Source organism: Drosophila mojavensis, unplaced genomic scaffold (assembly GCF_018153725.1).
Source record: "Drosophila mojavensis isolate 15081-1352.22 unplaced genomic scaffold, ASM1815372v1 contig_80, whole genome shotgun sequence".
NCBI lineage: Eukaryota > Metazoa > Arthropoda > Insecta > Diptera > Drosophilidae > Drosophila > Drosophila mojavensis.
The window spans coordinates 14,834,786-14,862,586 of record NW_025318906.1 but is presented as its reverse complement, the minus strand read 5'-3'; the positions used below and the strand labels follow the sequence as shown (position 1 = coordinate 14,862,586).

The window sequence follows — 27,801 nt, the reverse complement described above, 5'->3', positions numbered from 1 at the left end:
TAGAAGTGGATATCTATATATTAAAATATTAATAATAATAATAGTTATATATTTAATATGTGAATATTTCATTTACAGCCAAGGATGCCAAGCAGGATCCATGCGACATAAGTTGTCCGTATTCGTGGCGGATTGTATGAGTGCCGAAATTTTCTTCTTTTCAATATTGTCGAAATAGGATATCTTATTCAATCGCAATAAAATAACATCCACAGCTGAATTAACAACCCGAATAGTGTGCTCCATTGTATTATTATCAACCGAAGGCTCCTGCGATGCATCTAATAATTTACTCTGCCTAAATCCTTTCTTCTGCAAAGTGATTATCTCATCTCTGAGTATAGTTTGTAGAATGGAACTCAGTTTGTAGTTCGGCTGAATAAAGCAACGAGCTGTGGCTACAATTGCCGCGGACAATAGTCCAGAAATGCCAATACTTGTTATGAACTCGCCAATGTTTGGTGTCAGTCTGAATGGCACTGGTCGATGCTGATTAAACTGCTCCTTATCATCATTGATATCGAACTTAAAGTATGATATATTCATAAGTCCAGAGTCCTGATGAAGGTACATCATATCTGGATTGAGACGTGTCAAGTTTAGAGCGTGCTCACACAGATATGATAGCGCCAACTGAAGTGTTAACTGAAAATACATTAATAATTTAAATTAATCAAGTTTTTTACGATTTTCCTTATTACATATTTGGGTCTTAATTCTACGACGAAGCAACTTACCATTTTTCTAAACTGCCAATAATCCGTGGCTGCAGCAAAGGTATTTAATGCCCATTGCCTTAGCAGAGTCTTTGGTACCATGGTGCACTGAACTTCGGTGAAAATTTCTCTTAAAATTGTATGCGAAATGGGTGTTCCTTGGGCTTGCACTTCAGAGAGGCGCTCGTAATACCTAACTATTGGCATGTCGTAGTCAATTTTTGCGTTATTACAACACTTCTTAAATATCTTGAGCAGTGAGACACTATTTGGATTATCTTCAGCAAGTCGCATTTGTGGTGAAATTGGCACAACTCGCGGCACAGTTATATTTAAGAATCGTCGACTGGTCTCCTTTTGCTTTTCCAAATAATAATTTAGCATTCGCTTCAGCTGCAATACGCGTTCCTCACGGCGAGCATCGCCTAGTCCAGAGTCGAGTACTACGAGGTACGGATATATTTTACCATTCGTACCTCTTATATATAACCTGCGAGCTGCAGTGTTATTTTTCTGCACTATTTCCACGCGTGGCATGAACCGAGCAATGCGCACGTAATAATGTGACGATGACGGAATTAACAGCTCTCCGGGCAGCTCTACTTCGGCCGTTTTCTGACTGAAGTTCGATAAGAATCGGCATTTGTCCTCTATTAAAAAGGATGTCGGTAGCTTTTTCACTTTTGTTTCTAATACTTTTATCCATGTTTTCAGTTTGGATATCAAATTATGTAACTTCATTGCTCCGGGCTTCGAAAAGTCGAAATCGTTTGTAAATTGTTCTTTCATTTTTTGGAAGACAGGATCTTGAAACGTTACTTGTGCCCGTCGTGCCAACGACTCCGATGCAGCCGAGTGCGATATGGAGGAGGCGACAGATCCTGGAACATTTTCTATTCCAATACCGAACGTTGATCCAAGCTTTTTGACAAAGTGTAGCGTGTGCGGGGTTATGGTAGCATTCACCACTGTGCTGCGATTCTCAAATGCTATGGCATAACATTTAATTAAGCCCTGCCGCAACTGACGCAAAACTTCCTCTGTCCAGCTCTCTCTAAACCAAACCATTTGATCGACAATTCCTTCCAGTGAACTCAAAATTGTGGGATGAACTTCCCGCTGCAGTTGCATTACTTTTGAACATCTCCACATAGGTGGTGTAGCCTTGATAGGATTAACTGATGGAACTCCCGTTTGATTTCTTCCGCCAACTGATCCCATATTCTCCATAGTCTATGGAAATTAATTTAAATATGTTTATAGTCCATTTGATAAACCCAAACTCGAGTACTTACTGAAGATGTTAATTTGCCGGCGAACACCGCCTGTTCAGCTGATTTATGCTTTTCCCTCTGCTCAATCTTTAGGGTAAGGTACAGTGTTCGAATCGGAAAATAGACTGCCTGAGGATATAGTCTTCCAATCTATAAACAAAGTCTGTTAAACACAATCCTTTTCATTATATTGTAGCTTAACTTACCTGGCTTAAAAGATTCAATATTACATCGCCCTCGAATTGCTCCAAACAGCATAGCAGTTGAGGTATCCACGGTAGCCAATACGATGGCGGAATTCCAGACACGTATTTCTCAAAGGTGCTTATTAGAGTGTCGCTCGAGCTATCGTATGACAAGAACCATAAGACCTTTGCAATATACTTTCTGGTTTTGCTTTCATTCTGATTGCGACAAGCGTGCAGAAAACAGATTAACGCGTTAACACCATGGGAGATTTGTTTATCCTTCAGGTAAATCTGCTCCATATAGTCGCCCCACATAGCCCACGCCTTAGTTAGACCATCGTGAAGCTGAACTGCTGCACTAAACGCTTTGCCAGCTTCCTCAGTGCGTCCAATTTGCGTTAAGAGCAAGCCTTTCAGTGCATAGAATTCTGCATTCATCTCGCCCGTGAAATACTTTAGATTTGTTAATTCAATCACTTCAAGCGCTTCATTTATTTCATTGCGTCCTGATGTTGAGGGCATTTGCAAATAACATTTTACTTGCTGGCGTATTTTCTGCAAGAATATATGAAAATATTATATTAATTGCTTTTGTATTCGTTTAAATTGTATTCTATTACCTGGAAGCAATCCACTATTGGCACGGCGGGTATAGTGTATATTCTAGATAATGTCTCCTGGCACACTCCAGTCAGATTATGTTTCCTCGCTATTTTGCCGAAGGAAATAATAGCTTGTGCTGAGGCATGCACTCCCAGCATTGTGCTGCCTTGATCCGACTGTTGCTCCAGGTGCTGCGTTATTATTTGATAGTGATGTTGTCTCCACGTGAAAATGTCGCTCCAATGTGATAGATCATCCGATATAATGGGTAACCTATTGCGCCATGTTTTCACAATGGCTTTCATATCGTGCAGCGAGGAATTTCTGGACTGCGTTAAGCCCTGATGGATTTGACTTGCTTCGTGCAATTCCATAATTTGCTGTGAGGCCTGCAGATATGGCAGATGAATGTGAGATACGATTTTCGGCAAGCGCCGCCATTCTCTGATACACAAGCTCGAGGCAATCTCTACATAGCGCTCAACACTAGCCGCCTGCCTATCCTCTTGATACAGGATTGACAAATATCCTTTGTACAAGTTCAATTTAAATCCATATTGCTTGGAATAACACTGCTCCGTTTTGGACAGTGCATTCTTCATTAGATTCCAGTCGGGTACGCGCCAGGAGCTTTCCAGAATCAGGAACATATTCTTCTCTCTATTCGTCTGAGCATAGTCCAATAAAATGTCCCACTGATTTAGTTCCTTCGCACAGCGCATCCAATGTTCCTCCCATAGCAATAATTCGCTGTTAACATCAATGTTTATCTGGCCACTGTTCAAGTCCTGTTTAAACTTTGTCATGGCTAGGTCGTAGGCACCCTGGGCTTCTTCAAAGAAGCCCATTTGCTCATATGATATGGCAATATTTGTTTCGGGATAATGCCCGTACTTCAGCCAAAGGCCAGCCCAAAGATCTTCCTCGTGCATCGCGGAGTACATTTTGGAAAGAGAATCGTAGATGTTATTCAAATTTTGTATATCCGATTCTGGCTGAGTTACGTCCGGATTGCTCAAATCATTGCGCGTGGAGTATTCCATGGCCAAATCTTCTAGCACTAAGATGGCTCTGTGCCATAGATTATGCGATTTACCCAAATATGTTAAGAGATTTGGAGGAATATAAATCGAGGGTGTGCAATGAGTGAGGCTCTCCACAAACGTATTCAGCGTGCTGGGACTGCAATCCTTCTGATTTACATTCGTGCCAGATGACAGGAACGGTATTAATTCCTTCGATATATTAATTCTCTGGTCATCAGTGAATATACCCCAAATGCTAGGGAAAATTGAGAGCCACACGCTCTCGGCTAGCTGTGTGTCCATGTGACACAATTGTGATGTTGCTACAAGCATTTGCTCTGTGCGTATATTTCGATTCGCCTCTAGGAACTCCGCTTGCTTGTAGATCAACTCAACCAACGTGTCTCTGCGCGTGGAAAGTATTTGCTGACAGTCTTCTTTGCGAACTGACGTGAATTCAAGTTTTAGATCAATATCGAAAACGTCGTCTTTGTCATTAACACTTTGAACATTCTCAAATGATTCTGGTTGTGAGGACAGAAACGAAACAAATGTATGCTCTTGAGAATCGTTAGAGTTTGTTGGAATCACAGAAGATATACATGGGATTTTAAAGGCCTCATTCGAGCACTGGATCTGTGTCATGGTATTAGCTGTCAAAATAAGCAGTTCGATGCATTGCTTTATCCAATAATGTGATCCGATAGTGTCCCATGCCTGTGAGCAGATTATATACAAGAGCCTGTCGTGAAGTCTGCGGCGCATTGACGAATCAAGAATTTCGAAAAACTTCGCCCGCACATGAGGATTCTGAAACCGTAGACCATTCAGAAAGGCGCCCTCCAATTTGCTTGTTAGTTCCGTTTGTTTCAGTACTTCGTCACGGTATATGTAATTGATGATTTCCAAAAACTGAACATTCAGCTCAACCTCATCGGCAAATTTCTTTTCGACGTATTGCATTAGTTTTACTAGCAGTGCCGACTTCTCTCGTATGGATGGAACGTGAGCTGAGATATTTGTTTCTTTACACTTCACCCAATCGTCGAGCATTTTGATGATGCATTTTACAATCTTAACTTCCGAGCTTTTTTCGATTAGACTCACTAAAATAGTGCCTATAAATAGTTTTCGTATTTCCACGCTCATTATAACAACTCTGTTCTTAATCAATTCCAAAGATAAGACCAACAGCTCGAGAGCCAGCGAATTGGAATCAGTCGGTTGGGTGCTGGTCGTATTCGTTGTATTAATATTAATGTGATCCTTTGTAAGACGATTTAAAACTCGAATGAACTGAACTAATATCCGGTCAATATAACTTGGATTGTTGGTGGTGCAAGCCTTTAAAATCATCAGGGTTCCGAATAAAGATGAGGCATTCGGCTGAGGAGTCTTCTCATAGAACGTTAGGTTGTCTGTTATCATTTTGCTAATGGCACTGTACAATACATCAAAATCGTTATGCTTGTGCTGTGCATCCGGCGGAAATGTTGCCATCAGTCGTGTTAAAAATATGTGCATTAAGCGCACAATTCTTGTATTCTGGTGTATAATACACAATGAAAGACCACGTTGAACCGGTCGTATTATTGTCACCAATTGGTCCGAGCTTAATATTGTAGTTAGGAACGTTAGGAAGTCAATTGCAGTGCATATATTATTCAAGTTGTGATGAGGCGTCTCAATTGTGGCCAGAACTTTATCTAGCCAATTGATTTTAATGTCGAATGGCTGAGGCCAGATTTCGGGACGCATGGCCAATTTTAAAAGCATGATGCACCTGTAAAGGAAATACGTTTTTATTATCAAGCTATAAAATGTTATTAATCTAACTTACCTTCTTGACAAGTTATCCCCCGAGGAAATAATTCCGGGCTGTACATCATTGACTTGACATGCTAAACGAATAAGGAAATTAAGAACTGTATCGCAGAACGATTTATCAATCGATCGAAGAACGTCTTCAGACTTTGTATGAGTGCCCACGCCTATAATAAATTAATTATGTTAATTAAACATTCAATGGTCAGTTGCCGTCAAAATACTTTCCTTGTTGCACAGCCTGTCCCGAAGACTCAGTGATTTTTTTCCTATTTTCAGTTGGTTCACTTCCCACTCGCTTGCTGTGGTGGCTGTCTCTTAAATCCTCTTCAGATTCTTCAGCTTTTACATCTCTTTCATCTTGTTTGATGCGATGCAGCTCCCATTTTATGATAACTTCTGCCAAGTCCACAGCCAATTTCTTATGCTCAATAGAAGCGTTTGGCGGAAATCCTAAGCGCTGCATATAATTTATGAGATGCTGCACCAATTGATGTCTTACGGGGAAGTAAACCTAGAATTAAAGTTAATATTTAATCAATTTACGCAATTATATTAAACTCTGTGAGTGAATACTTTGTAGTGACGAATAATTAGCTGCAGGATGTGGAAGAGCTGTTGTATTGCGTGGCCTTCCTCGACAATAATCTTTTTAGTCCAGTGAGTCAACATCGTGTTTCCGTCTTCCATGCGCAGCGGCATTGCTGGAGTTAGCACGTCCAGAGCCTGCTTCACAATGGGTCTGGCTTCTAGCGCGTGTCCCTTTAGCAACGAGTGGAAAACTTGCAGTACGATTTTCTTATGAATGGCAAGTCTTGCAATAATATGGGCAAGCAGCAAGTGACCATGATAACGTGCCGTAGGATCCACACAATTCTTGCTGAGTAGGCACGGCCAGGCAAAGGTCATTAGGCGTCTAAGCTTATTGCCTTGTCTCTTATTGTTAGCATCGCCGTCGTGTATGTGCTGCGAGGCGCGTTCGACGAGCAGGCACGCGAGTTGCAATAGGGCAATTCTTACTGCATCGTCATACTGCTTGTCGGGGTCAAATACTTTATTGATAAACACTGAAACAATATTTTTCTCATCCTCTTGATACGGCGTGGGCGGAGCTCCAATTAACTTATTTCCTTCACCTTTGTCAAAACTCACGGTGAAGCAAGGTATTAAAATTGCTGTAATTATTTTTGCTTTTAGAACTTCTGTGAAGGTATTGTTATTGAAGTTTTCAACGAAATGAAAGAATGCATTTCTTTTCCAGTTGACAGTAAAGCTTTGTGCGACTGTGTTTTGCAAAAAGTCTCGCAGAAAATAGACATCCGGTATGAAGTGTAAGCATAAAGCACGCAAAAGTTGAAACAGCAAATCGATATCATTTGTGTTATTCGAGAAATATAGCAAGAGTATTTTTCCAACCAAATGCCACAAATCGCAAGCGACATTTTCCAAACATGTCGAGTACAAATGATTTCGCCACATGTTCTTCAGAGCGTCAACAATATCGGGTCTTGTTGGAATCCATTGATCATCCTGTTCCATTAGAGTAAATATGATAAGCACAGCCTGATGTTGCACATTATATTTCTGGGTATTATTCATAGCCGTATTCCAACTTAAATAATCCAAAAGGACAACATATTTCGAGTTCTTAATGATTGTTCGAAATGCTTGGCCATTTTTATGTTTTAATAAGAATATAAAGAACCGATTCCACTGCGGGTCTTTCATAATCGAATCCATCATGAAAAGATCAACAGTTTCAGATGGAAAACGTTGTAAAAACATGATCAGAGCTTCGCGATATGGACTTGATGCCTCGATCATCAGATTCTTTTCAGTTTGTAAAACCAATTGGCATAACTTTTCGATATACTTCGATGATGCAGTAATGTGGTAAAACATTTCAATGAGTGTCACAATTTTCTGTTCGTATTCTCCGCCTTTCGATGTTGCAAAGAAGTTCACTGATTCGTTTGTGCACTTATATTGGCCCACAAATATTTCAATAATCTTTGCACAATGCTGCAATATTTGCTCACTAAGTTTCTCATTAAACATTTGCGGAAAGAGTTGGGTAAAATATGATAATCGTTTTATGGCTGGAATAGACAAGTTCCTGTGGTCGCCAAGTTTTAATAGCAGAGGTCGCATTGCAGCTTGTACCTATAAATTGAAACAAAAATATATACAAACATATTAGTATTTTCCTACTTTACATTATATTACATTACTTACTTTCTCTCTGTCGAGTGTAGTACCAGATATAAATGTTTTCATGCAATTATAGGCGGTTTCTTGCAGCTCGGGCTTATCATTTTCCATTACTTTAAATATGATGTTTATTATTTTTTCCTTACAGCCAATATCATTAATATAATGACAAGCTGCTAAAGCTCGCAACGCGCTTATTCGTAATGGTATGAGGTTTGTGACATTTTTATAGCAATCCAATTTCGCTAAAGTCGCATCCTCCGCTTCACTTAGTGTGAGTAATTCGTGGAAGAATAGTTTATGGTAAGTGTTTGTCAAATCTAAAAAAAAAGAGATGCATATACTTAGTAATACGAAAATGCTTTTATATAAGATGCCACCTACCGATGGTGAAGAGGCGTGGCTCCAAAGTGGTACAGAACGTGTTACCATCCATCAATCCGATTTGTGCATTGGCAGGTTGATGCCTCAAGAAGTGTTTTTTTGGTGGTATTATATCAGCTAGGACTTCCTTGTGCGGGTCCATGACCTCGGAGACAGTCTTTTTCTGTATTGCACCGATGTGCTTTAATAGCAGCATGGATTCCTCTCTAACAATGGAGTTGGGGCTTGTTATGTGACGCACAAGCTCATGGATCACGTCGTATGTGGCTTTCGCTTGCAAATCCTCCAGTTCGTCATTTCGTGAATTTATACTTATGGGTGACAAGCATATCTCCAACATTGTTTTCATATAGTTTTTAGTTATGTCAAGGGCGCCATTTGACACATCTCCCTCCAGATCCATCAGTACAAACATAAACGCTTTTAGGAAATTGAACAAATGCTGGTACAGAGCGCGTAGAGACATATGCTTGCAGAGGAATTGAATAGCCTGGCAGCCGCCAACCTTGGCATACCAGGGGCGATCGTAGCACAAGGCGGTCATTCTCTCTGCCAAATATTGCATTAGGGGCAGCTTGCAAGCTCTGTCTTTATTTCCCATTATATTTGCAGCAGTGTCCAGTATTATTCCCATGCAAGCTATGCCGGGCTTGCACAATTCCTTTTCTTCATGTCCCATGCAAGCGGCCAGCGCATCGATTAACACCATGGGATCTATGCCGTTCGACATGAAATTCTTTTGTGGGAATGGTCCTGCTTGTTGAGCAATCGCCACCATGGTATAGTGCCTAACAACGGCTGCCATAACAGGACACACTGAGTCCCGCAAGTCTTTCGTGGCTGAGGCAACCAACATGCCAATAAGAGCTGTTAGATGAGTTCCACGCACGCTCGACGTTTCTATTTTGTTGTGGAATATTGGCCAATTCATAATGTTGCTTTCCACAAAGTCATTGTGTGTGAATAACTTTAGCAGTGTATGTTTTTCATCGTCTAGACTAATAAAGGCAGCTAGAAAACATCGAATTACTTCCCAACTTTGACGTCTATAAAATTGATCGGTGGTATTTGAGCTCAATGCTTTGAAGGCCGACTCAATGGCATGCTCAACGGGAAACTCAATTGGTTTCTCATATTCTTGGAAGTATGTAATTATTGAGATCTTCGGCTTCTGGCCATGATCGTAATGCAATGTTTGTGGCTCTACCATCATTTTACGGTTGCCTCCACCAAATTTACCAAGCACACGAAAAGCAACAAGCGCAGCATTGTCTTGATTTCTTAGCGTTTTCCATAGGGCTTGCATCAAAGCTGCCCTTACTGGTTGTATATGGTCATACAAAAAGTCTGGTTGCAAATTGTCGACGCACAGCTCCAAAGTCCTTAACCCCTGGAAATAAATTTGATTTCACTAATAGCTATATATAATTTAATTATTTTGCTTTACCTGATTTATGAGAGTAGGTGAACCGTTCAAGGCTGAAACCAATGGATCCATGAGCATGGGGAGATATGGCAGCAATGATGAGAGTCGCACAGGTACAGTCAAACAGAGTTCAACGAAAAGATCCCGCATGTGTTGTTTGTGGAATCCGCTTTGTAAGCGATTTAAGCCTTCTAGTAAATTGGGTAATAGCGGCAGGAATTCTTGATAGAGCAGATCATGACTGCCACCACCAATTGATCTGAACAAAGCCCGTAGCAGTAGGAAATAGTTGTAGGGCTCATCTGAAATTAACGCCAACTCCATTGAACGTATAACAATTTTGTGCAGATGTGGCCGCAGCATTTGTTCATTTTCCACAGGAAACAGGCTAACGCTGCCAAAGACGAGCTTAAACAAGCGGAGATATAAGTTTGATCGTTCGACATTTGAGCCCATTTCCTCCATTTTATCCAGAAGGTACTCAACCAACACTGTAGCAAAGAGTGGCGAAGTGGTTGGATTCGCTAAAAATGAGTTCGCTATAACCTGTAGAGCTTGATTTTTATAGATACGCTCCACCAAAAAATCAATTGTGGTTGCAAATATTTCTTGGAAGTTCTGCGAGTGCATCATGAGAAACTGAAAGGAATTTCAATTGAAAAATGCATAATAAGAAAATAAAAATATCCATGGATTTCTATAAAATATTTACAATGCCACTGAAATGCTCTAGAACTTCCTTTTCCTCTTTGCTCCGTGAAATCAGCCCAGATGCTCGTTGTTGATTAGGATTTACATTAATGGTATATATATCTAAAGCTTCCATTGCAAAATGCACCAAGTCAATGTAGGTACACAATATCTCAGGACTGAACAGCTTCTCCTGCACTTGCATGTTGGATTCGGAGACATGAGTCTATTATAAGAAAGAAGAGTATTAGTTGAATTTAATAAAAATCTAGTTAAATAATCATACCTTTGAATTGAAAAATCCCCAAGTAATTGTTTTAACGCCACCAACGAGTGTTTTCACCAAACTTCGAAATTCAGCTACATTCACAGAGCAAATCAATTGTGAGCCAGTCGTTGTTTTCGACTGATCGCTGACTAACTGATCCTTAAATGTGGTAAATAGGGAAAGGAATATGAATGATAATATAAAATCAAAATATAATACAAATATACTCATCGAGAGTCACTTACGTCTTTAATCTCTGCTAAAGGAAGAACGGGTAAGTTAAATGAACCAATAGGGTTCGCAGCTCCACCTGCTGGAGGTTGGCCCTTACTGATTATACAAAAAGAATTTGCATGAATATCACAAGCAAATACAAAATAAATATAAAGACATACCACTTTTGAATTATTAGAGGTAGCTGAATTTGAGCGATAGTTTCAAACTTCTTCACGAATACTTTCAACAGCGTCCCTAGAACATTTCTGGAACGCACTGGTTCCACTTCACTGTGGTGCCGCAAGCAATCGACTAGATTCAACAGAAGCTTACATGACATAGTCTGTATGCCAATAGCAAGTGTCTCATCGTGTATATTTCGAGCAAACAAATTTACTGCCTTGATTAGGACATCTAAGCTTAAGCTTTGACGGACATGATGTGCCAGATCAGCCAATGTAGAATACGCTAATGGGCGAATGGAATCCAATGTGACGCCTTTGCCGATTAGTAAATCTTCATCAAACAGCTTTTCAATTGATGGTATAAATTCTAAAAGAAAAAACAGCTGTCAAAATGAGGTCTGTGTTGAGGAAGAAGCAAAACAGACTTACTTTGTCTTAAATCTGTTGCAAATATATGACGCGCAGCAATTAATAGTTCTTTGCGTAAATGAGCTGCTTCCTTGGGACAATTTTCCATCAAATTCAACATACCATTTGAAACAGACAATGAGTTTGCAACGACAATATCCTGAAAAATATATAAAGTTTATATGAAAATAAATGTAACAGCACCATTAATAAGATAAACTCACTTGATATATTCGCACAATATATGCCAAAAATGAAAGTGTTTTTACTTGAGCTCCCATGAAGTCAACGAAAACTTCTTTCTGTGTTGAATTTCTAGAGAAATATAAGTATTATTAATTTGCATAATTTGTATTTTATTAAAACTTACCTTTGAAGTGCAGTTGGCTGCAAATTTATAGTTGTAAGTATTAAAGGAATGAATTCAGCGACCTCCTGATGGACCGCATTTTTATATATTTGATACATCAATACTACGATAATTGGCAGCTCTTGCAGAACTTTTAAGGATAATATACCGCGAGGTAGAAGATTATACTGAAAGATAAACAAATTAATAAAGCAAATTCTTTGATTGATTATATAAAAGCAGTATATACAATCATTTGTTGTGAATTGTGCTCCATGGACTTCTCTACATGTATCGTTTTAACTGAATATGTCTCTGGCAAAAGCATTTCCAAGTCCAGGTCTTTTAAGTCGCTTATCCAAATGTCATTTGATGTTTCAAATATTGCTGTTAGATTATTTGGAAGATTTGTATAAATTTCTTTAACAAATCCTAAAAAGAGTTGAATCTATAAAGAAAAAATAATTAAGTAAGGAAGTATTCAGTTTAAGTAAAAGCTCATACCTCAGGATTGAAAGATGGACGGAAATGTTTGTGCAGCTCAATTATTATACGAAGACTGATTAACACATTCTCTTCATTGTCAGTTTTTAATAATTTCAGCATCATTGTTATAATTGACTTAACATGCTGCCTCAGATTCTCTGTTATGGGCAGTCGATGTATCATCTCAAGTATAAGTTTACGAATCTGCAAAGTATAGAAAATATTGTATTAATAAAAGTAGTTAATAGATATTGAATGTTATGATGAAATATCTTCTTCCTTTTCGCAACAGGTTTAAGGGGACGACACTCATTTTCCCTCTAGTTTTTTCGGGTTAAAGAATCCTGCCATTACAGCAAATTACAACACAATACAAATGTTTGTACACAAATATGTATACACCCATACACACACACATGCATACATGCATACTTATGAAAATGTGCTGTATTCCAAAGCGAGGAAATACTTACGTGCTGAATAGTGTTTTCTTGAATAAATTGAGGCTCCCCCTCTTGTAATATACGCATAAATATCTTAAGTGCATTTTCCAAAAATGAGGGATAGCTCGGAGATTGCATTATCATTTCGAAATGCTCGCTCAACTCCTGAGTGGCTTTCAGCTTGATGTCCTCGCTTGCCGACGGATCATTTAATATGCTTAGGTAATTCCGGAAATTGTTAACCGGATTATTTTCCCCGTGTGCCATTTTAAGTGACCATTAATATTATTTTGCAACAAACGAAGTGACTTTACCGGTGTAAACAAGCGAAATGTGTGAATTTTATGCACAGGGCGACTCGAGTCAAGCACAAGATAGCGTCACAAAGAAACGCCTAGATACAGAGCTGCAGAATGTTTCGATTACGATAATTTTCTTACAGCTGATATATCGCTCTGAAGCATTTAATTGGAATTAAATAAAAGAAAATGTAATTTATTTAAACTAACTCAGTTTATTCATTAACAGCAGAACAATTTGCATTTTTTTATAAAAGTGAAATCCGCTCTAAAAGTAATAAAATACCGCATAATATTATCGAAAATGCTGAGATTGTTGATTTCTCTTCTCAGAGACATAAATAAATTTAGAAAATAATTAATATTAATTAGGTTTTTATTTAATTTGATAGTAATTTGATAGTATTTGATAGTATAGTAACTAATTAAATGATATGAATTCAATGTTAATTATGCCTATCAAGGTTAATAAATGTTAAGTGTTCCATTCGGCTGTTTCAATCACGTATGTTGCTTGTTTGTAGTTTTGACATAATTTTCGTCGAATTAATAGTGCACTCTTGCAAAACCGATAATTAGTAGCAAATAAAATTCTTTTGTGAACTAATAAATTATACATCGAGAATAAATAACTTGTAAGTGGCATGGCAATGCAAGTAAAATAATGCCTCTAGTGTATTTGAAAATCTGTGGTGTCTATAAACATTGTTAATACATGATAATCGCATGTGTTTCAGTATTTTTAATTAAAAATTGAGACCTATTGGAACTCACATACTTATGTATTTACATACATATATATATCTTTGAGTATATACATACAAACACATACAGATCGTTGAAACTGTTTAAAGAAATACAACAAACATGAATGTAATGAATGATTCATTTTAGTTAAAGAAAATAAATAAGTGAAAAACAGTTTGGAATTTTATTGCATGTGTCATTGACATAAGCGCGGTGTAAATATTATTAAGCAAGAAAATGCCGTAGTGTAGTTGTTTAATACATGAAATAACCACGAAACAAACTACATACAATAAGTGTGAAGCTAAATTCTAACATTCTGCAGTGTCAGTATGGACAAAAAAATTATAAAATTTGAGAAAAAACGCTTGTTTTTGTCTAACAAATATACTTTAGTATAATATTGTATTCGATATAAGGCATATGCTGCTTTTACCTTCACATATAAATAATTATAGCCTGTTTTCGCACTCAATAAGTCTTTGGTGCCTCACAATTTATGCTCGGCTTTAGGTTTATGTATCTGTTATTGTTGAGATTGTACTTTGTTTATACAGAGCCACCTGTGTTGATATATGAGCCTATTCAAACACGTCAATTACCGGCAAAATGAAAAGTTGTATCTATATTATTATATTATTGAGAACAATGAATTAGGTTAAATTAAAATCGACAATAATAATAACCTAATACGAATTATTCAGAGATTATTAACCAATAAGTAAGAAATGAAGCCGGGCAATGTTTCTCATTTTGCAAAAAACAAAAAAAAATGTTTATATGTATATACAATAAATTCGTCATTGGATATCGTTGGGTGACATGAATGACTTAGTTGTACTGTAAACTACAAGGCTATATATAAATGTAATTCTAATGAGCTGATTCGATCTAGGCCAGTCCATAGGTATGATCCCTCTGATCTATTTTAATATATATATAATCTGTAATAAATGAGCTTTAAATATTTCACTTATACCTTAATGACCTATGTACATCTATGCATCTATGATCTATTTACACTCTCAGAAATGTTATCTTACAATTATTTATATTCTCAGGTAAAGAAAAACGTAAGCAAAATGAGGGAATCCGCCCATGAGATCAGTATGGATACCTGGAAGCAGTGGATACTTGACGCAATATCCAAAATTCGGTCTCAAAAGCAAAGGCCGAGCGTTCAGAGAATATGTCAGGCTATTGGTACACATCACAAGTTCCATGAAGATATTGTGGCTGAAAAGTTGGAGAAAGCCGTTGAATCTGGCTCCGTTATTAAAGTATACAATAAAGGATTACATTCATATAAAGCGCCGATGGCGAAAAGGCGAATAAAAGTCGATAAGACAACAAATCTTTACAAAGTGGTAGCGAAAGCTGTAAATGATTTGGGAGAATGCGAAGGATCGACAATCAAAAATATAGAAAACTATATTCAAAAATTTAATTGCATTGATCTTTCGCCCAATGTTGATTTCAAAGCTGTAATTAAAGCGTCCATAAAGAAAGCCGTCGACACTGGCTTCCTAATACAGGAGGGAAAGTTATATAAGAAGGGTAAATCGCTAACAACGCCCCGCAAATCTGCACCAGAAACTGAAATACTTATCAAAGGCGAAGAAACCTGTACACATTGCTCCGGAAATTCACAGAAAAATCTTAATGGCATTCCAGAACCACTAAGTTCCTGCAAACAATGTGGAATATCATTGCACACGACATGTGCAAACATTGCCGGCAAATGCAAATCACAATCATATGTGCTGCTCTATATGCTTGTGACTAAAGGATCTTTATGGAACTGTCAGAAATGTGCTGATTGCGTTGTCTGTAAAATGCGCAATCGCGGCCCGTGTCTTTTGCAGTGTTTTGCGTGTAAAAACCATTTCCATCTAACATGCCTCGATACGATACCAGACAAAAAACCCAAGCATCCATATCGGTAAGTTAACAGATAACAAATATTATATATATTAATATAGTATATAATTTAAATAATTGGACTATTATCATTTCAGATGCAAATCGTGCCTAAACGTTGATCACCCAAAATCGTTGAAAAGGGAAGCAACAAACATAAAACTGGAGCATGATAATGAGAGGCAAGTTCAATTATAATTATGTTTATTAATATTTCCCAAGAGCTATGGCTGCCTACCCTAAACTATATCTATAACATAATACTATATTATGTTTTTCTTTTGCAGAAATGTCTCGTATTCGAATGTCTCTCAAAAACCACATTCCAATTGCAAAAGGCAGATGATTAAGAGAGAAGAGCGACTAGAAAATCCATCAACGTCCCAAGAATGTGTAAACAATGTTGCCGGCCACAAACAGAGAAAAAAAAATAGCATTGTGGTTAATAATTATGAGGCTCAGATGAAACAGAAAAAGATATATCGAGATACGATCATTAATCAAATCAGTCGAAAGCGTACATACTCGGACTTATCATCTACGACTACTTCAAGCGAAAGCGACGATGATGAGGATGATGACGATGACAAGAATGCTGCGTGCGATGACCAAGATGAGAGCACGTCGTCCGATTCATGCACTTCCTCCAGCTCTGAATCAGACTCAAGCGATAGCTCGAGTGATAGCTCTGAGTGTGATGATGACAACGATGAGGAGGACTATGACACGGACAAGAGTACATTCAAAGAGAATATATTTGAAAACGAGAAGAACATTGATTTCCGATCATCGTCCAATGACGCAAATAGTTTAGTTGACGCATCTTCGGAAAATTGGGGATTTGCTGCCGTTGCTAAGAATCCAGTCGATGACAAATATATCAAGAATTTTAAAACCATGAGCTATTCAAACCAGTCTGTTGCGAATCAAGCAATCGATGCAAATAAACCTAACAAATACGTATCGGATAAGTCTGATAATGTTGTGAACGGTACTTTACCAATCAAGCGAAGCAATGGAAATGTGGAAAAAAAGAGAACAGTTATCTTAAAATCTATGCCACTGGAATCCACAAAGTTATACATGAAAAATGATGATGATATTCCTTATCTTACCAAAGAAACTGTATTAAAATGTCGCATGATTGAGGACCAACAATTTCCAGAATCGAGGAAGAAGCCAGTCGAATCAAGTATAAGCAATAATACGGATTTCACTTGTATAGGAAACCCTGCGGATGAAAATGTGGAGACAGTTGGCCCTACTAAATTGTTTGGTATGTTGAAAATTAATATACTATCGTATATGTAATTATAATTATATGAATGCTTCATTTGAGCGTTAAGATAGTGCCAATAATCACAATAGTTTGCTTTACTGAATTCTATAGACAACTTCTATTAGTCTATTAGTTATTTACAAACTTAATTTTCAAAAAGCTAACTAAAATTTTATAATTTAACAAAGAAATGAAATTACGTTTACGTACCTAAAAAAAATTTTAATTAAGGGTTTGCCAATGCCTCAGACTACAATTTTGTTCCATAAAAATACCTTTTACAAGCAAAGCAAAGTAATTAGATCTTCTCAACTATACAGCTTCTATTTATATTAATTAAGTTTGGCTAAATGCCAGACATAAACAGTACCTATTTAAATAGCTGAACAAAAAGAAAATATGTACTCAATTAAATAATAAATTTTTTACTTATAGAAAATCAACATCTACCACCTGGCGTGAATCAATTTGATGTTAACATATATCAAGAAGTGTTGCAAAAAGCTGTTCTTAAAGTTTCTGCAAACCATTCCGAAATGCCTCTTGAGAAAAGTAATTCTTTGATTCACTGTGGACAAAGTCCCAAATCAATTGAAATTGGAAAATGGAATATTGAAACATGGTACTCAAGTCCATTTCCACAGGAGTACGCTAGGTAAATTCCTAAATTAGTATTATTTTGCATTTATTCCAAACTAACTGAACAAATCGAAAAACAAATTTAAAATATCCAGTTGGCAAATCTTTATGTGCAATAATTTTGAGGAATAGTTAAAAGATTAACTAAGACACATTTTTCTGAAATATATTATAGCAATATATTGATAATTATGCCTTCTTTCATTTTAGGCTGGCAAAACTCTACCTGTGCGAATTCTGCCTAAAGTATACAAAGAGTCGATCAGTATTGGATAGACATCAAAATAAATGTATTTGGAAGCAACCGCCTGGAACTGAAATCTTCCGTCAAGGCGATATATCTGTTTTTGAAGTGGATGGGAATGTTAACAAAATTTACTGTCAAAATTTATGCCTGCTAGCAAAGTTCTTTTTGGATCACAAAACCCTTTACTATGATGTGGAGCCCTTTCTATTTTACATCTTGACTAAAAATGATCAGGTTGGCTGCCATTTGGTTGGATATTTTTCAAAGGAGAAACACTGTTCGCAAAAGTACAATGTATCATGTATTCTGACATTGCCTCAATATCAAAGGCAAGGATATGGGCGATTTTTGATTGACTTTAGCTATTTGCTTAGCCGGGAGGAAGGACAGCTGGGCACTCCAGAGAAACCACTCTCTGATCTTGGACGTCTGTCGTACTTTTCATACTGGAAATCGGTTGTACTAGAGTACTTGTATAAGTACCGAAATAATCGGACAATAACATTTAAAGATATAGCCATAAAAACGGGCTTAGCTATTTCTGATATTGCTTTGGCATTTGAGTTGCTAAACTTCATTAAACTAAGAAAAAATGACGGCGACATAAGATACCAAATCAATGTGAAAATAGATTGGAAAAAGGTCTTACTACATCATAAAAAGAGAGCTCAGAGCAAAACACGAATATTTATTGACCCCGATTGTCTCAGATGGAGTCCGTTAATGTCGATTTCAAAATCACCAAATTTTAATATAAAACCAATATCTAACCGTGAATATTTGAGCCATCAATATATGGAAACTTCAGATGATGATTTTTGTAAAAGCAAACCAGAGGAAACTACAAAGCCTCCAGCAAATTCAACGACTGAATCGTATAAGGAAAAAGATTTAAACAAAACATTTAAGCCGACCAGTGAAAGTACAGATAAGATAAGTCACATTAAAAAGGACTCACACTCGGAGTCTACACAATTACCACAAACTGAAGCAAAAAGATGTAAACGTGCCTTCGAAGATATAACAGAAAACTCCGATTCTTCTGACAGCAAGTATTCTAAGAAGTCATCAGAGTCGTCTGAATTCAATATGTTGACTAAGCGAGCGCTGCGTCTTGCTAAGCGAAAGGACAGTATTCCTCATACCAACAAAAGGAAACATTTTGAGAGAGATAATAATGTTGATCATGTGGAACATAATGTTCCAAGTCAAAGCGATCAACAGAATACTAAGGAAACTTTAGATAAAAGTTCCGTCTTACAACGAGCTACTGTCCAGGATGTTAATGTTACGAAGCCTGTTAATATTGTGCCTAAGCTGCGAGGTAAAAAATCAAATGGAAAACGCGATGAAGAAAGTAAAGCTGGGAGTCAAAACTGTAATAAAATTCCATTGAATGAGAACGAAAACGCCGAGGTGAAGAAAATCATTCAGGATAAGCAGGAAACCGAGCCAGAGCCCCAAACAGTTGAAAAAGAAAAGACCCCAAATGATTACTGCGCGGAACAGGTCTACGATGCCGTCGCAAAGAAAACTAAGAAGGCATTATTTTCCGAAACCACTCCGTTTGAAATAAAGCCTACTGAGAATACACCTCCCGAATGCAAAGTTGAGCCAAAGCCAACTGAAACTGAAATGGTAATTGAAAGCGTATCAAACAGCGAGTCGAAAATCCAAATCCCAGTTAAGGAAAACATCGAGCCTCAAAAAGAGTCCAGCTTAGTGACTCCTGTGGAAATGGAAATTGAAGAAAAAGTTCCCACTATTCCCAAGGCTGCTCCTGAAAACGCTAAAGTTGCACCAGTAGTGGAGTGTACTGAAACGGCACCTATTGTGAATGAAGAAAAATTGGAAAAATTAGAAAAGTTGGAGCCAATCAAAGATCCAATAGTTAAGAGCTCAGAGGAAAAACCCATAAAACCTGATGAGGCTCCTATTCCTACAGAAAAAGTGGCTACCGCAGCGCCCACTCCAGTAGCCGCTCCAGTTTCTACTACCCCAAAGCCCTTGGAAATAGTGGCCACAAAAAACTCGGATACTAAAGAGACTAAAGTGGAGAGTAAGCCCTGTGTTATTCTTGAGCAAGTGGAAACGAAGATTCCCGAAGCTCCTCCTATTGCTGTTAAATGCACTCGGCAATTAAATACTGAAGCTGACAAGGTAAATACAACAAACGAAAAGCTGATCCCATTGAAGACAGAAGTGCCGCTAGTGCAAGAGGTTGATACAAAGCAGAAAATAAATAATAAAAAGGCGGCTTTGGAAACCTCAGTAGCGAGGACCGAGAATACCAATACCAATGCATTGTGTAAAAAACCAGATGCTCCAAATACCGGTAAAATGAATGTTCCAGATAAGGACACAAATAAACCGACCCAATTACTGCAAGTCAAAGAAGAGGAAAAGCCCAATGTGCGCGTCCCGTCGTCCTCATTGCCAATACGGGACAAACATCAACTGAAAAACAACGAACATCCCCAGCTGCAAAACTCTTTAACTTCTCAGTTCCCAATCAATCAAATGCCCAACTACCATCACACTTCGCAGTACTGGCAATGGGACTATTACAGCTATAATCTGTGTAATTCAGCCACCCAGAAAGGTCAAAAACAATTCCACAAAGACCTGGCTACAACAATGGCCTACACGCACAACTTCACACAGAACTTGTACCAGTCGGCGAACTTGGCAATGCAAGCCCATCACCAGATGCACCACCCAAAGGATAAGCAGAAGGTTGATCGAAAAATAAGCGGCAAAAAGGAGGAGTTGGCGAAAGCAGCAGCCAACATTAGCACTGGCAACACGGCAAGAGACGACGGCCATGCACTCAACTGCAATGATTACAATGTCAACCAGGCCAACATTTATGACCAGAAGTGCTCCAACCAACAAAAACAATTTAAAGCAACGGATCATAACCAGCAAATCAAGGCCATAGATAATGCTCAAAACCCTATAGCCAGACACGCGAATGCCAACCAAACGGAGTCGGGAATTCTGCTGTCAAGTTCTTTGAGCCGCGAGCCTTCTGCCGCGCCCACAAAGCAGAAATCGGAGCACAGTAGCAACATAGCTCTAGGCGCTACACGAGACGATAAAATTAAAGTAACTCAACCGATTCTGCAATCGGTCAATAACCATTCAAATTTGCAAGTTAGCGGTCAATCTGATGTTAATACCAATATGCCGTACAACTCAGAGTCGGCCTCGAACAATGCACCCATACAGCAGCACTATGATTGTGGTATTAATGTGCAAATAAATATGGATTCGCCAGCAAGTATTGGCAGTGCCGTCAATCATGGATCGGAAAACACCAATGGACTCATGCACAGACAGTTCTCCGACTGTTCCATGCAAAATCAGTCGGCCACGACGCCCATGCACATGTCCATCCAGAACTCACATATCCAGCAGCAGAACAACATCAATATGAATTTAACACCAGAAGGCTCGCCCAATTTAAACATCATCGGCAATGCACAGCACCAGCACCAAAATAGAAAACTAGCAGTACAACAGGTAACATTAATTAATTATGAATTTTTAAATTACGAACTAATAACAAATCTTGCCTCCTTTAGCAGACGGATATTGTTGCGAGTTCCCCGAGTGCATCACACCGAGAGCCGACACCCAAGCAAATTCGGAATAGTAATTCATCAAATAATTCTCAGCAACGCGACTCTAAGGTTCCGACCGCAGGAACTACGCAAAATACTCACCATCAACACTCTCAGAGTACTGTTTCAAATATATCGAAGGCACAGCAACAAGATGGCATAGGCAGCCTGCAGTTTGCGCAATCGGGAGGACAGCACGGACATCAGCAGAATATGCAGCCCTTGGACTACATACCTATTCCGCAGATTAGTCAAAACTTTTCAACGAATCCATCAAACTATGACATAGTCGGTATGCCGGCTGTCATTCAACAACGGATGTCTCTGAATAGCTCAGTGCATTCTCTATCGAACTCTCATCAACGCATTGAGCAACCTTCGTCAGCTTGTGCTGTAAATAATTTTTATTTACAAAATAATATGCCATCCAATGAAATCGTATCGAACGCATCTCGTATACCAGTGTCAACTACCTTAGGGCCCCCATCTTCCATAGCTAATAATGATCAGTCCATATCATCGAACAGTGGGGGAACGACGCCAGCTGTAGTCGGTCATTTATGTAGTCTTTCGAAACTCCAACAGCTTACTAATTGCCTTGAATCTCAGCCATGTAATACGTCCCCGGGAGCACAATCGAATTTAGCACCATCGCCGCACCATCCAATTCCACCCAATTCTATGACACCACCTCCGCATTTGATAATGCAAAACAGGAACGTTTCGACGCCTCCAAATATGCTACAGACACAAGTAACTCCCCTCCAATATCATAAATATTATGCAAGCAACATGAACATCACGCCGAGCACATCAACGCAGAACACTAACAGAAACACTCGAAACACACCATCTGCCCCCATTCAGCATACCTCGGCGGCAATTAGCGGTAGTTCGAACAACCGCACGGCGAATGTCCACATCAGTCCCAATCTGATGTCACACTATGGCGCCATCAATAGCTATCGAATGTCGCCGCAGCAGAGTCCTCCTGCCACGGCGTACAGTTCGGGCGGCGAATATCCCAATTCTCAGATTCCAATGCAAATGGGCGTAATGAACATGCAATCTCAGTACCAGGACGCGTGCGTGTTACAGCGAGCTACGCAGCCCAATCCGATGTATCCAACGTACTCGCCATACTTGGGGTTGAACAGCTCAATACGCAGATAAAAGAAATCGTCATCTTACACAAAGTATTATACAAATATAATATTTTCCTGTATTACTTGTGTTGTGAATAAATATAATTTCTGCGAATTCAAATATAAAACTAATAAATATCTATTTATTTATGACTTTGTAACTCATCATAAACTGTTGTGTGTTGTTTTTCTTTTATAATTTGAGACTTCAGAGATATCTAATCTGAGTGTAAGATATTTGGGAGTGAAATGAAGTAAGTTTGCATTGCCAATGCTGCTGAGAGTAGTCCCAAAAAATAAGCCCTATGTAAGCATAGCAGGATCAAATAAAATTTGCAATCTATGAGTTGTTAAATAAGAGTATATTTTTTTCTTTATAGTGTTTTTTTTAAGAATTAACTACATAGTGGGCTTTCTATTGAAAGTCACTTAGATATACAATATAATAAACCCATAACGACCTGTAAAATAAGTTTATATTATAATGGATGACTTAGCATCTCTACAAAATTTTACAACCGACTCGACTTCATCGGTGCAATCAGATGCACCGCCGAAGACAATATCGAAGAAGGAAAAGGAACTTATAGCCAATAAAGACGTTGTAGATCACGATGAATCGCCGAAATGCTCGAATATAATCACATCTACCAGCACTTCTTCCTCTACTACAATTTCAATTGGCGCCTTCAACTCAGACACCCAATTTCAAAGAGCATCTGGCCATGAGCCGCCACACATTGGTTACGAGCTGAGCGTGGCCAAGTCGATCTTACAGCAATACAGCACATTGAGCGGAGATAACCTGTAAGTGAGAAAAGTTATTAACTCTTTTTGGATAAACAATAAAGCTAAGATCATCTGTAAATTTGTTAGATTCGATCATTTAAGTGACATAGTTAAGCGCGTCGTTGACGAACGACCTCCGAATGTTATTGATTTCTTTGAAGAGTTTAGTCGAAATGTACGCGAGCAGAAATTCCATGTGCCGGAACGCTTTCCCCCCAACGCCGTCTTTGCCGACTGTCGCATGTTCCGTCCCGCAAAGCGCATATTGCACTCGATAAAGGCAAGTTTGCTTCAAATAGGTCTATATCAAGAAATTACCCAATTTAGTCATTTAGCTACCACATAATGCCGAAGGCTCTGACCTCGGCGGAGATGAGGACTTTGGCGAAGAGGCATACACATACGCCGATGGGGAGCTTCAAATAGACCTTGATGATAGTATGCGTTTATTCGTGTCCTTCAATGAACGTGTCGAGCAGCTGCAGTTCTTTTGGAACCAGTGCGGCTTTACAATCAGCAAAGATGATATTTTCCAATTGGCAGGCTCTATTAACCGACTGCAGACCCATCCGTCCATAATGCAATGTCGATTTTGGGGCTGTATTAATGGCTTGAAGGCGTCTTACTACATTGTGGAAGCTTCTCTTACTCGAGAGGAGATCAGCTCACGCCTGACAATGATGGAGGAAGAAATGCGCGAAAAGCAATTGCCTTTCAAGATGAGAAAGAATCAAGAGCCGAATCCTTTGCCCTCACACATAGGTCCAGAGCTAACTCCAGGAGTTTATGGATGGGAGAATTTTTCGCCCGAGGATTTGGAAAAGATGACACCAAAGGCTCCGCCAGTGCCCTTGGCAGAGGAAATTGAGTTCTACGATATACCACCGGAATTAGTGGGGCTGGGCTGCAATCGATACTCATACTTTGTCGTCAACAACCTCTATGATGATTGGATTGAATTACCCATAGTGACGCCTAGGCAAATTGTTGTTTCTCGCCAAATCAAGAAGTTCTTCACTGGTGACTTGGAGTCTGATATTGTATCGTATCCATGCTTTCCCGGCAAGGAAAAGCATTATTTACGTGCCATAATTGCTCGTATTACGGCTAGCACTCATATCGCACCGCAAGGTTATTATAGGCGTATGACTAAGAAGGAAAAAGATCTATTTGATGGCGTCAACTTTGACGACGAGGAGGAGGAGCAAGAAGAGGAAGACAATTACAATGAAGGCGAAGAGGATACAATTCAAGGTAACCCATTCTCCTACTACAAGGCACTTGTTTTCATATAAATGTAGCCAATTCTATTGGATAACGTAACTGCCAGACTAATACAACAGACAACAATAACATGTAAACTAATATTTCTTTTAAGTATTTCCTCTGTTTTCTTTTCAGTATTTTCTCAAAGAATTTCTTCTGTGCTTCGTTTAAAAATTTCTGCCAAATATTTCCTCCAAGTCATTAATATTTAGCTGAACGATCACACAGTTCACTTTACTGCACTACACAACCGACCCCACACTACACAACTGGCCTGGGCGACTGAAGAGATGCTGCAGCTGCTGCCCTTTATATAGGGCACCTTTCTCTCACACACTAACACGCGCTCAAATGTAGAGCCCGACGTCAGGTAGGGATCGTTGCAGTCGAGCTTTAATTGACCAATGGGAGCACCCTCTGCAGCTGCAAGCATTCTCTTTTTCGATTTACTCATAAATACGAAGTGAAGACGGCTGCATACACATAGACAACTCGAATGCTCTTCGGTTATTGTTCTTCGTCCCTTGCTGGCAGACAGAGTGACAGACTGAGTGACATGCAGACTGAGAGAGAGACAGACACACAGACAGACATACGAACAGACATATAGGCAAACATATACGCATAGTCAAATCGTATTACCTCATCTCTCTGCTCAAGAATATATTCTTGATAAGGCTATATGTTGATATGCTAAATGCATTATGTACATTAATATTTATAATTATTAAATGGCATAGACAGCAAGTCGTCCATTTATACTGTTTATCTCATTTCACAATTAACACTCTCTCTCTCTTTTCAGATAACGACGTAATGCTCTTGAAAAATGAACGATTTGAAATAGAGCCCCTGGCAACTCTAGCAACTCCTGTTGCCTGGGTTCATTGTAGACCAAATATTTTAAATCAAGGTCGTATTGTTTGGTACGACGAGGAGAAAGCCCGCAAGGAGCGAGAGAAAGCTCTGGCGATGTATTTGAAGATGCGGCTTATGGAGGAAATGGATGAAGAGGTTGAAGAAGAGGAGGCTGATGGTGAAGAGGAGGGCGAAGAAGAGGAAATGATAGAGGGCTTTAATCAACCAGAGACTGGCCCAGACATTTTGACATCATGTGCCAGCGATATGAGTCCGGACTGTGTTGTCCCATGGCTGGTGCGTTTCACGAGCCGATATACTAATCAAAAGGAGCGCGTTTTGGTTATGCAATCGAATATATGGCCTGGCGCATTCACTTTTATTTTCGAAAAGACATGCGAATCCATTTACTTGGGATGGGGACATAAGTTTTGCAGACGCAACATACCATTTAAGCACTTGCCCATTGTTCAAGAAGAATTTCCGCATTCAGTTGAAGATTTCATTGAGACTACTGATCCCTCAGTTGAGGACGAAATTGCCTACAACGAATGGCTGTTGAGTAAGCAGAAGAGACAAGTCGATATCGGAGAAAGCCTGCATGAGTACGATGGCGAGGATATCGACGACTACGACAACGATGACAATGATGCTTAAGACACTTGAAATAACCTGGGTTACTTGTAGCACTTAGTCTTCCAATGTTCACAGAAATTAATGCAAATGGGTCGTAAATAAAGAGTTATCGACTTAATGGGGAGCTCGACTTAAAATACACACTCAGACACAGACACATGAAGGCAAAATGGCTCCCAGAAAACTAGCTATGATGGATCTACCGGCTTCAGTCCCACTTGTATGTGGTTTTCCGTCTTCCCATGGCTTTACCAACTGATGTAAGGTTCTGTTCCTGCTGCTTGAGTTCTGTATTGCTACCGTCTTTTGCTCTTTCCCTTCCCTCTACTGTATGCAGAAGTCGAAAGAGACCTACTGTGCCGTACTTCATATAACTGGAACTATATTGCTGTCCACGTACGATAGAGTTGCCTAAAGCCCTTGGACTTTAGAAGTAGTTGGCATTTTATTTTTTAGTTATACAGCGTATAAATTGCATATACATAAATAGCTACTTAAACCAAACTTGCAATTTTATTCGAGTTTTGTGTATATTGAGCTTTTTGTTTGATTAACAATTAAATTCACGCATTAAGCTTAAGCTGTCTGGTATTTCTTGATTAGCATGGCCCAGACGTCCGGGTAGCGAGCTTGCAGAAATGATGTCAACTTTTGTGCGCTCTGTGCCTGCTGGGGCGAGCAATTGCGGCATTTTCTTGTTATGACTTCTGGTAGAGCAGCTAGAAAAGAGTTTTTGATATGCAATAAATATAAATTAAATTATAGTTATAGTAAAGTAATATAAAGAGTAGTAAAATGTAAAAGAAATATTCAATTAGGAGAGTTGTTGTGGATTTCCGATTAGGACTTTTGATATCTATATGTATATGTACGAAGGGTCAAGGTGAGAGGTTGCTTTCTTTTTTCAATGTTTGAATAGGTACATAGGGGAGACAGTGGAAAATATTGGAAATATATTTTCGCTCTATTAAAGCTTTAAAAATCTTAATGTCTTGCATGAAATACTCGAAAAATGATAAGTGAGGATGATGAGTTATAAAAGAACGGACAAACGGACATAGCCAAATTGAGTCAGCTCGCTGTCTTGCTTTGTCTTCTTGCTAACTGCCTGTAAAAAATACACACATATACCAATTGTAATTACAATATACCTTTAAGTTGTTTTCCTAACTGGTCGCACGGGCTTTTCTCAAGAATACACATGATTTGACGACTGACCACAGCTTGATTGTTTAAGAGTCTATTGATGTTCTTCTCGTCAGCATCGACTTGAGCGGGAATCAGCATCATAAATAAGAAGATTAAAACTAAAATAGATTTCTCTGATATTTTTCTAAAGAACATAACTTCTTTTGTTATTAATATGATAGTGCTAGTGCTAGTGTATTGGATGCTGATGTTTTGTGCGTTCTATTTTGTGTATTTGATATAATTTAGCGCATGCGTTTCAAAGTTCATTGCAGGGTTGTAGTAAAAACGACTAAATTAAGTGGATGTATCAAACTGGATAAGCTTGATAGAAAACTATACCATTTTTTTTAATTTCCGCGATTGACTAAATATCAATTAAGATTATCATTCATGCCTAAGCTACGCCGCAGAAGTATTGCTGCATAAGAAATTAGCTTTAAGTTTTCATTTTCGCCTAAGAGTC

At 38.7% G+C, this 27,801-nt stretch overlaps 4 protein-coding genes across 6 annotated transcripts; 2 read left to right on the top strand and 2 right to left on the bottom strand.

Moving 5' to 3' along the window:
• Nucleotide 1: 1 nt before the first annotated feature.
• LOC6579959 (transcription-associated protein 1) lies at nt 2–13,039 on the bottom strand. The gene is made up of 21 exons (XM_002005796.4): nt 12,727–13,039; nt 12,272–12,457; nt 12,018–12,215; nt 11,789–11,955; nt 11,643–11,733; nt 11,440–11,578; nt 11,005–11,377; nt 10,855–10,939; nt 10,628–10,768; nt 10,364–10,567; nt 9,673–10,290; nt 8,226–9,615; nt 7,866–8,161; nt 6,207–7,793; nt 5,859–6,144; nt 5,647–5,797; nt 2,799–5,589; nt 2,197–2,733; nt 2,012–2,140; nt 738–1,949; nt 2–645 (listed from the first exon to the last, which is right to left on the bottom strand). Exons 1-21 carry the CDS (start codon nt 12,961–12,963, stop codon nt 73–75), a joined length of 11,391 nt encoding a protein of 3,796 aa, XP_002005832.3. The 5' UTR covers nt 12,964–13,039; the 3' UTR covers nt 2–72.
• Nucleotides 13,040–13,529: 490 nt separating this feature from the next.
• LOC6579958 (histone acetyltransferase KAT6A) lies at nt 13,530–22,726 on the top strand. Of its 3 annotated transcripts, none has more exons than XM_002005795.4 (7): nt 13,530–13,630; nt 14,804–15,684; nt 15,761–15,844; nt 15,950–16,938; nt 17,377–17,596; nt 17,791–21,352; nt 21,415–22,726. In XM_002005795.4, exons 2-7 carry the CDS (start codon nt 14,825–14,827, stop codon nt 22,624–22,626), a joined length of 6,927 nt encoding a protein of 2,308 aa, XP_002005831.2. In that variant the 5' UTR covers nt 13,530–13,630; nt 14,804–14,824; the 3' UTR covers nt 22,627–22,726. The 3 variants fall into 3 exon arrangements, with proteins under 3 accessions (XP_002005831.2, XP_032585421.1, XP_032585420.1); XM_032729530.2 differs by lacking the exon at nt 13,530–13,630 and adding an exon at nt 13,848–13,868 and having other exon boundaries at nt 21,418–22,726; XM_032729529.2 differs by lacking the exon at nt 13,530–13,630 and adding an exon at nt 13,848–13,868.
• Nucleotides 22,727–23,004: 278 nt separating this feature from the next.
• On the top strand, nt 23,005–26,265 carry LOC6579957 (radial spoke head protein 4 homolog A). The gene is made up of 4 exons (XM_002005794.4): nt 23,005–23,405; nt 23,475–23,667; nt 23,723–24,641; nt 25,459–26,265. Exons 1-4 carry the CDS (start codon nt 23,083–23,085, stop codon nt 26,166–26,168), a joined length of 2,145 nt encoding a protein of 714 aa, XP_002005830.1. The 5' UTR covers nt 23,005–23,082; the 3' UTR covers nt 26,169–26,265.
• Nucleotides 26,266–26,638: 373 nt separating this feature from the next.
• LOC6579956 (allergen Tha p 1) lies at nt 26,639–27,571 on the bottom strand. The gene is made up of 2 exons (XM_002005793.4): nt 27,299–27,571; nt 26,639–26,866 (listed from the first exon to the last, which is right to left on the bottom strand). The coding sequence occupies exons 1-2, from the start codon at nt 27,489–27,491 to the stop codon at nt 26,724–26,726; spliced, it is 336 nt and encodes a 111-aa protein (XP_002005829.1). The 5' UTR covers nt 27,492–27,571; the 3' UTR covers nt 26,639–26,723.
• Nucleotides 27,572–27,801: the final 230 nt, after the last annotated feature.

Coding starts and splice junctions, on each gene's coding strand:
- LOC6579957 (XM_002005794.4), top strand. CDS start 23,083: ATGGATGACTTAGCATCTCTACAAAATTTTACAACCGACTCGACTTCA. Junction 23,668..23,722: donor GCATATTGCACTCGATAAAG/GCAAGTTTGCTT, acceptor TTAGTCATTTAG/CTACCACATAATGCCGAAGG. Junction 24,642..25,458: donor CGAAGAGGATACAATTCAAG/GTAACCCATTCT, acceptor CTCTCTTTTCAG/ATAACGACGTAATGCTCTTG.
- LOC6579959 (XM_002005796.4), bottom strand. CDS start 12,963: ATGGCACACGGGGAAAATAATCCGGTTAACAATTTCCGGAATTACCTA. Junction 11,378..11,439: donor TGCAACAGATTTAAGACAAA/GTAAGTCTGTTT, acceptor TTTTTCTTTTAG/AATTTATACCATCAATTGAA. Junction 6,145..6,206: donor TAATTATTCGTCACTACAAA/GTATTCACTCAC, acceptor CTTTAATTCTAG/GTTTACTTCCCCGTAAGACA.
- LOC6579956 (XM_002005793.4), bottom strand. CDS start 27,491: ATGTTCTTTAGAAAAATATCAGAGAAATCTATTTTAGTTTTAATCTTC. Junction 26,867..27,298: donor GTTAGGAAAACAACTTAAAG/GTATATTGTAAT, acceptor ACTCTTTTCTAG/CTGCTCTACCAGAAGTCATA.
- LOC6579958 (XM_032729529.2), top strand. Junction 15,845..15,949: donor CTGGAGCATGATAATGAGAG/GCAAGTTCAATT, acceptor TTTCTTTTGCAG/AAATGTCTCGTATTCGAATG. Junction 21,353..21,414: donor GAAAACTAGCAGTACAACAG/GTAACATTAATT, acceptor TGCCTCCTTTAG/CAGACGGATATTGTTGCGAG.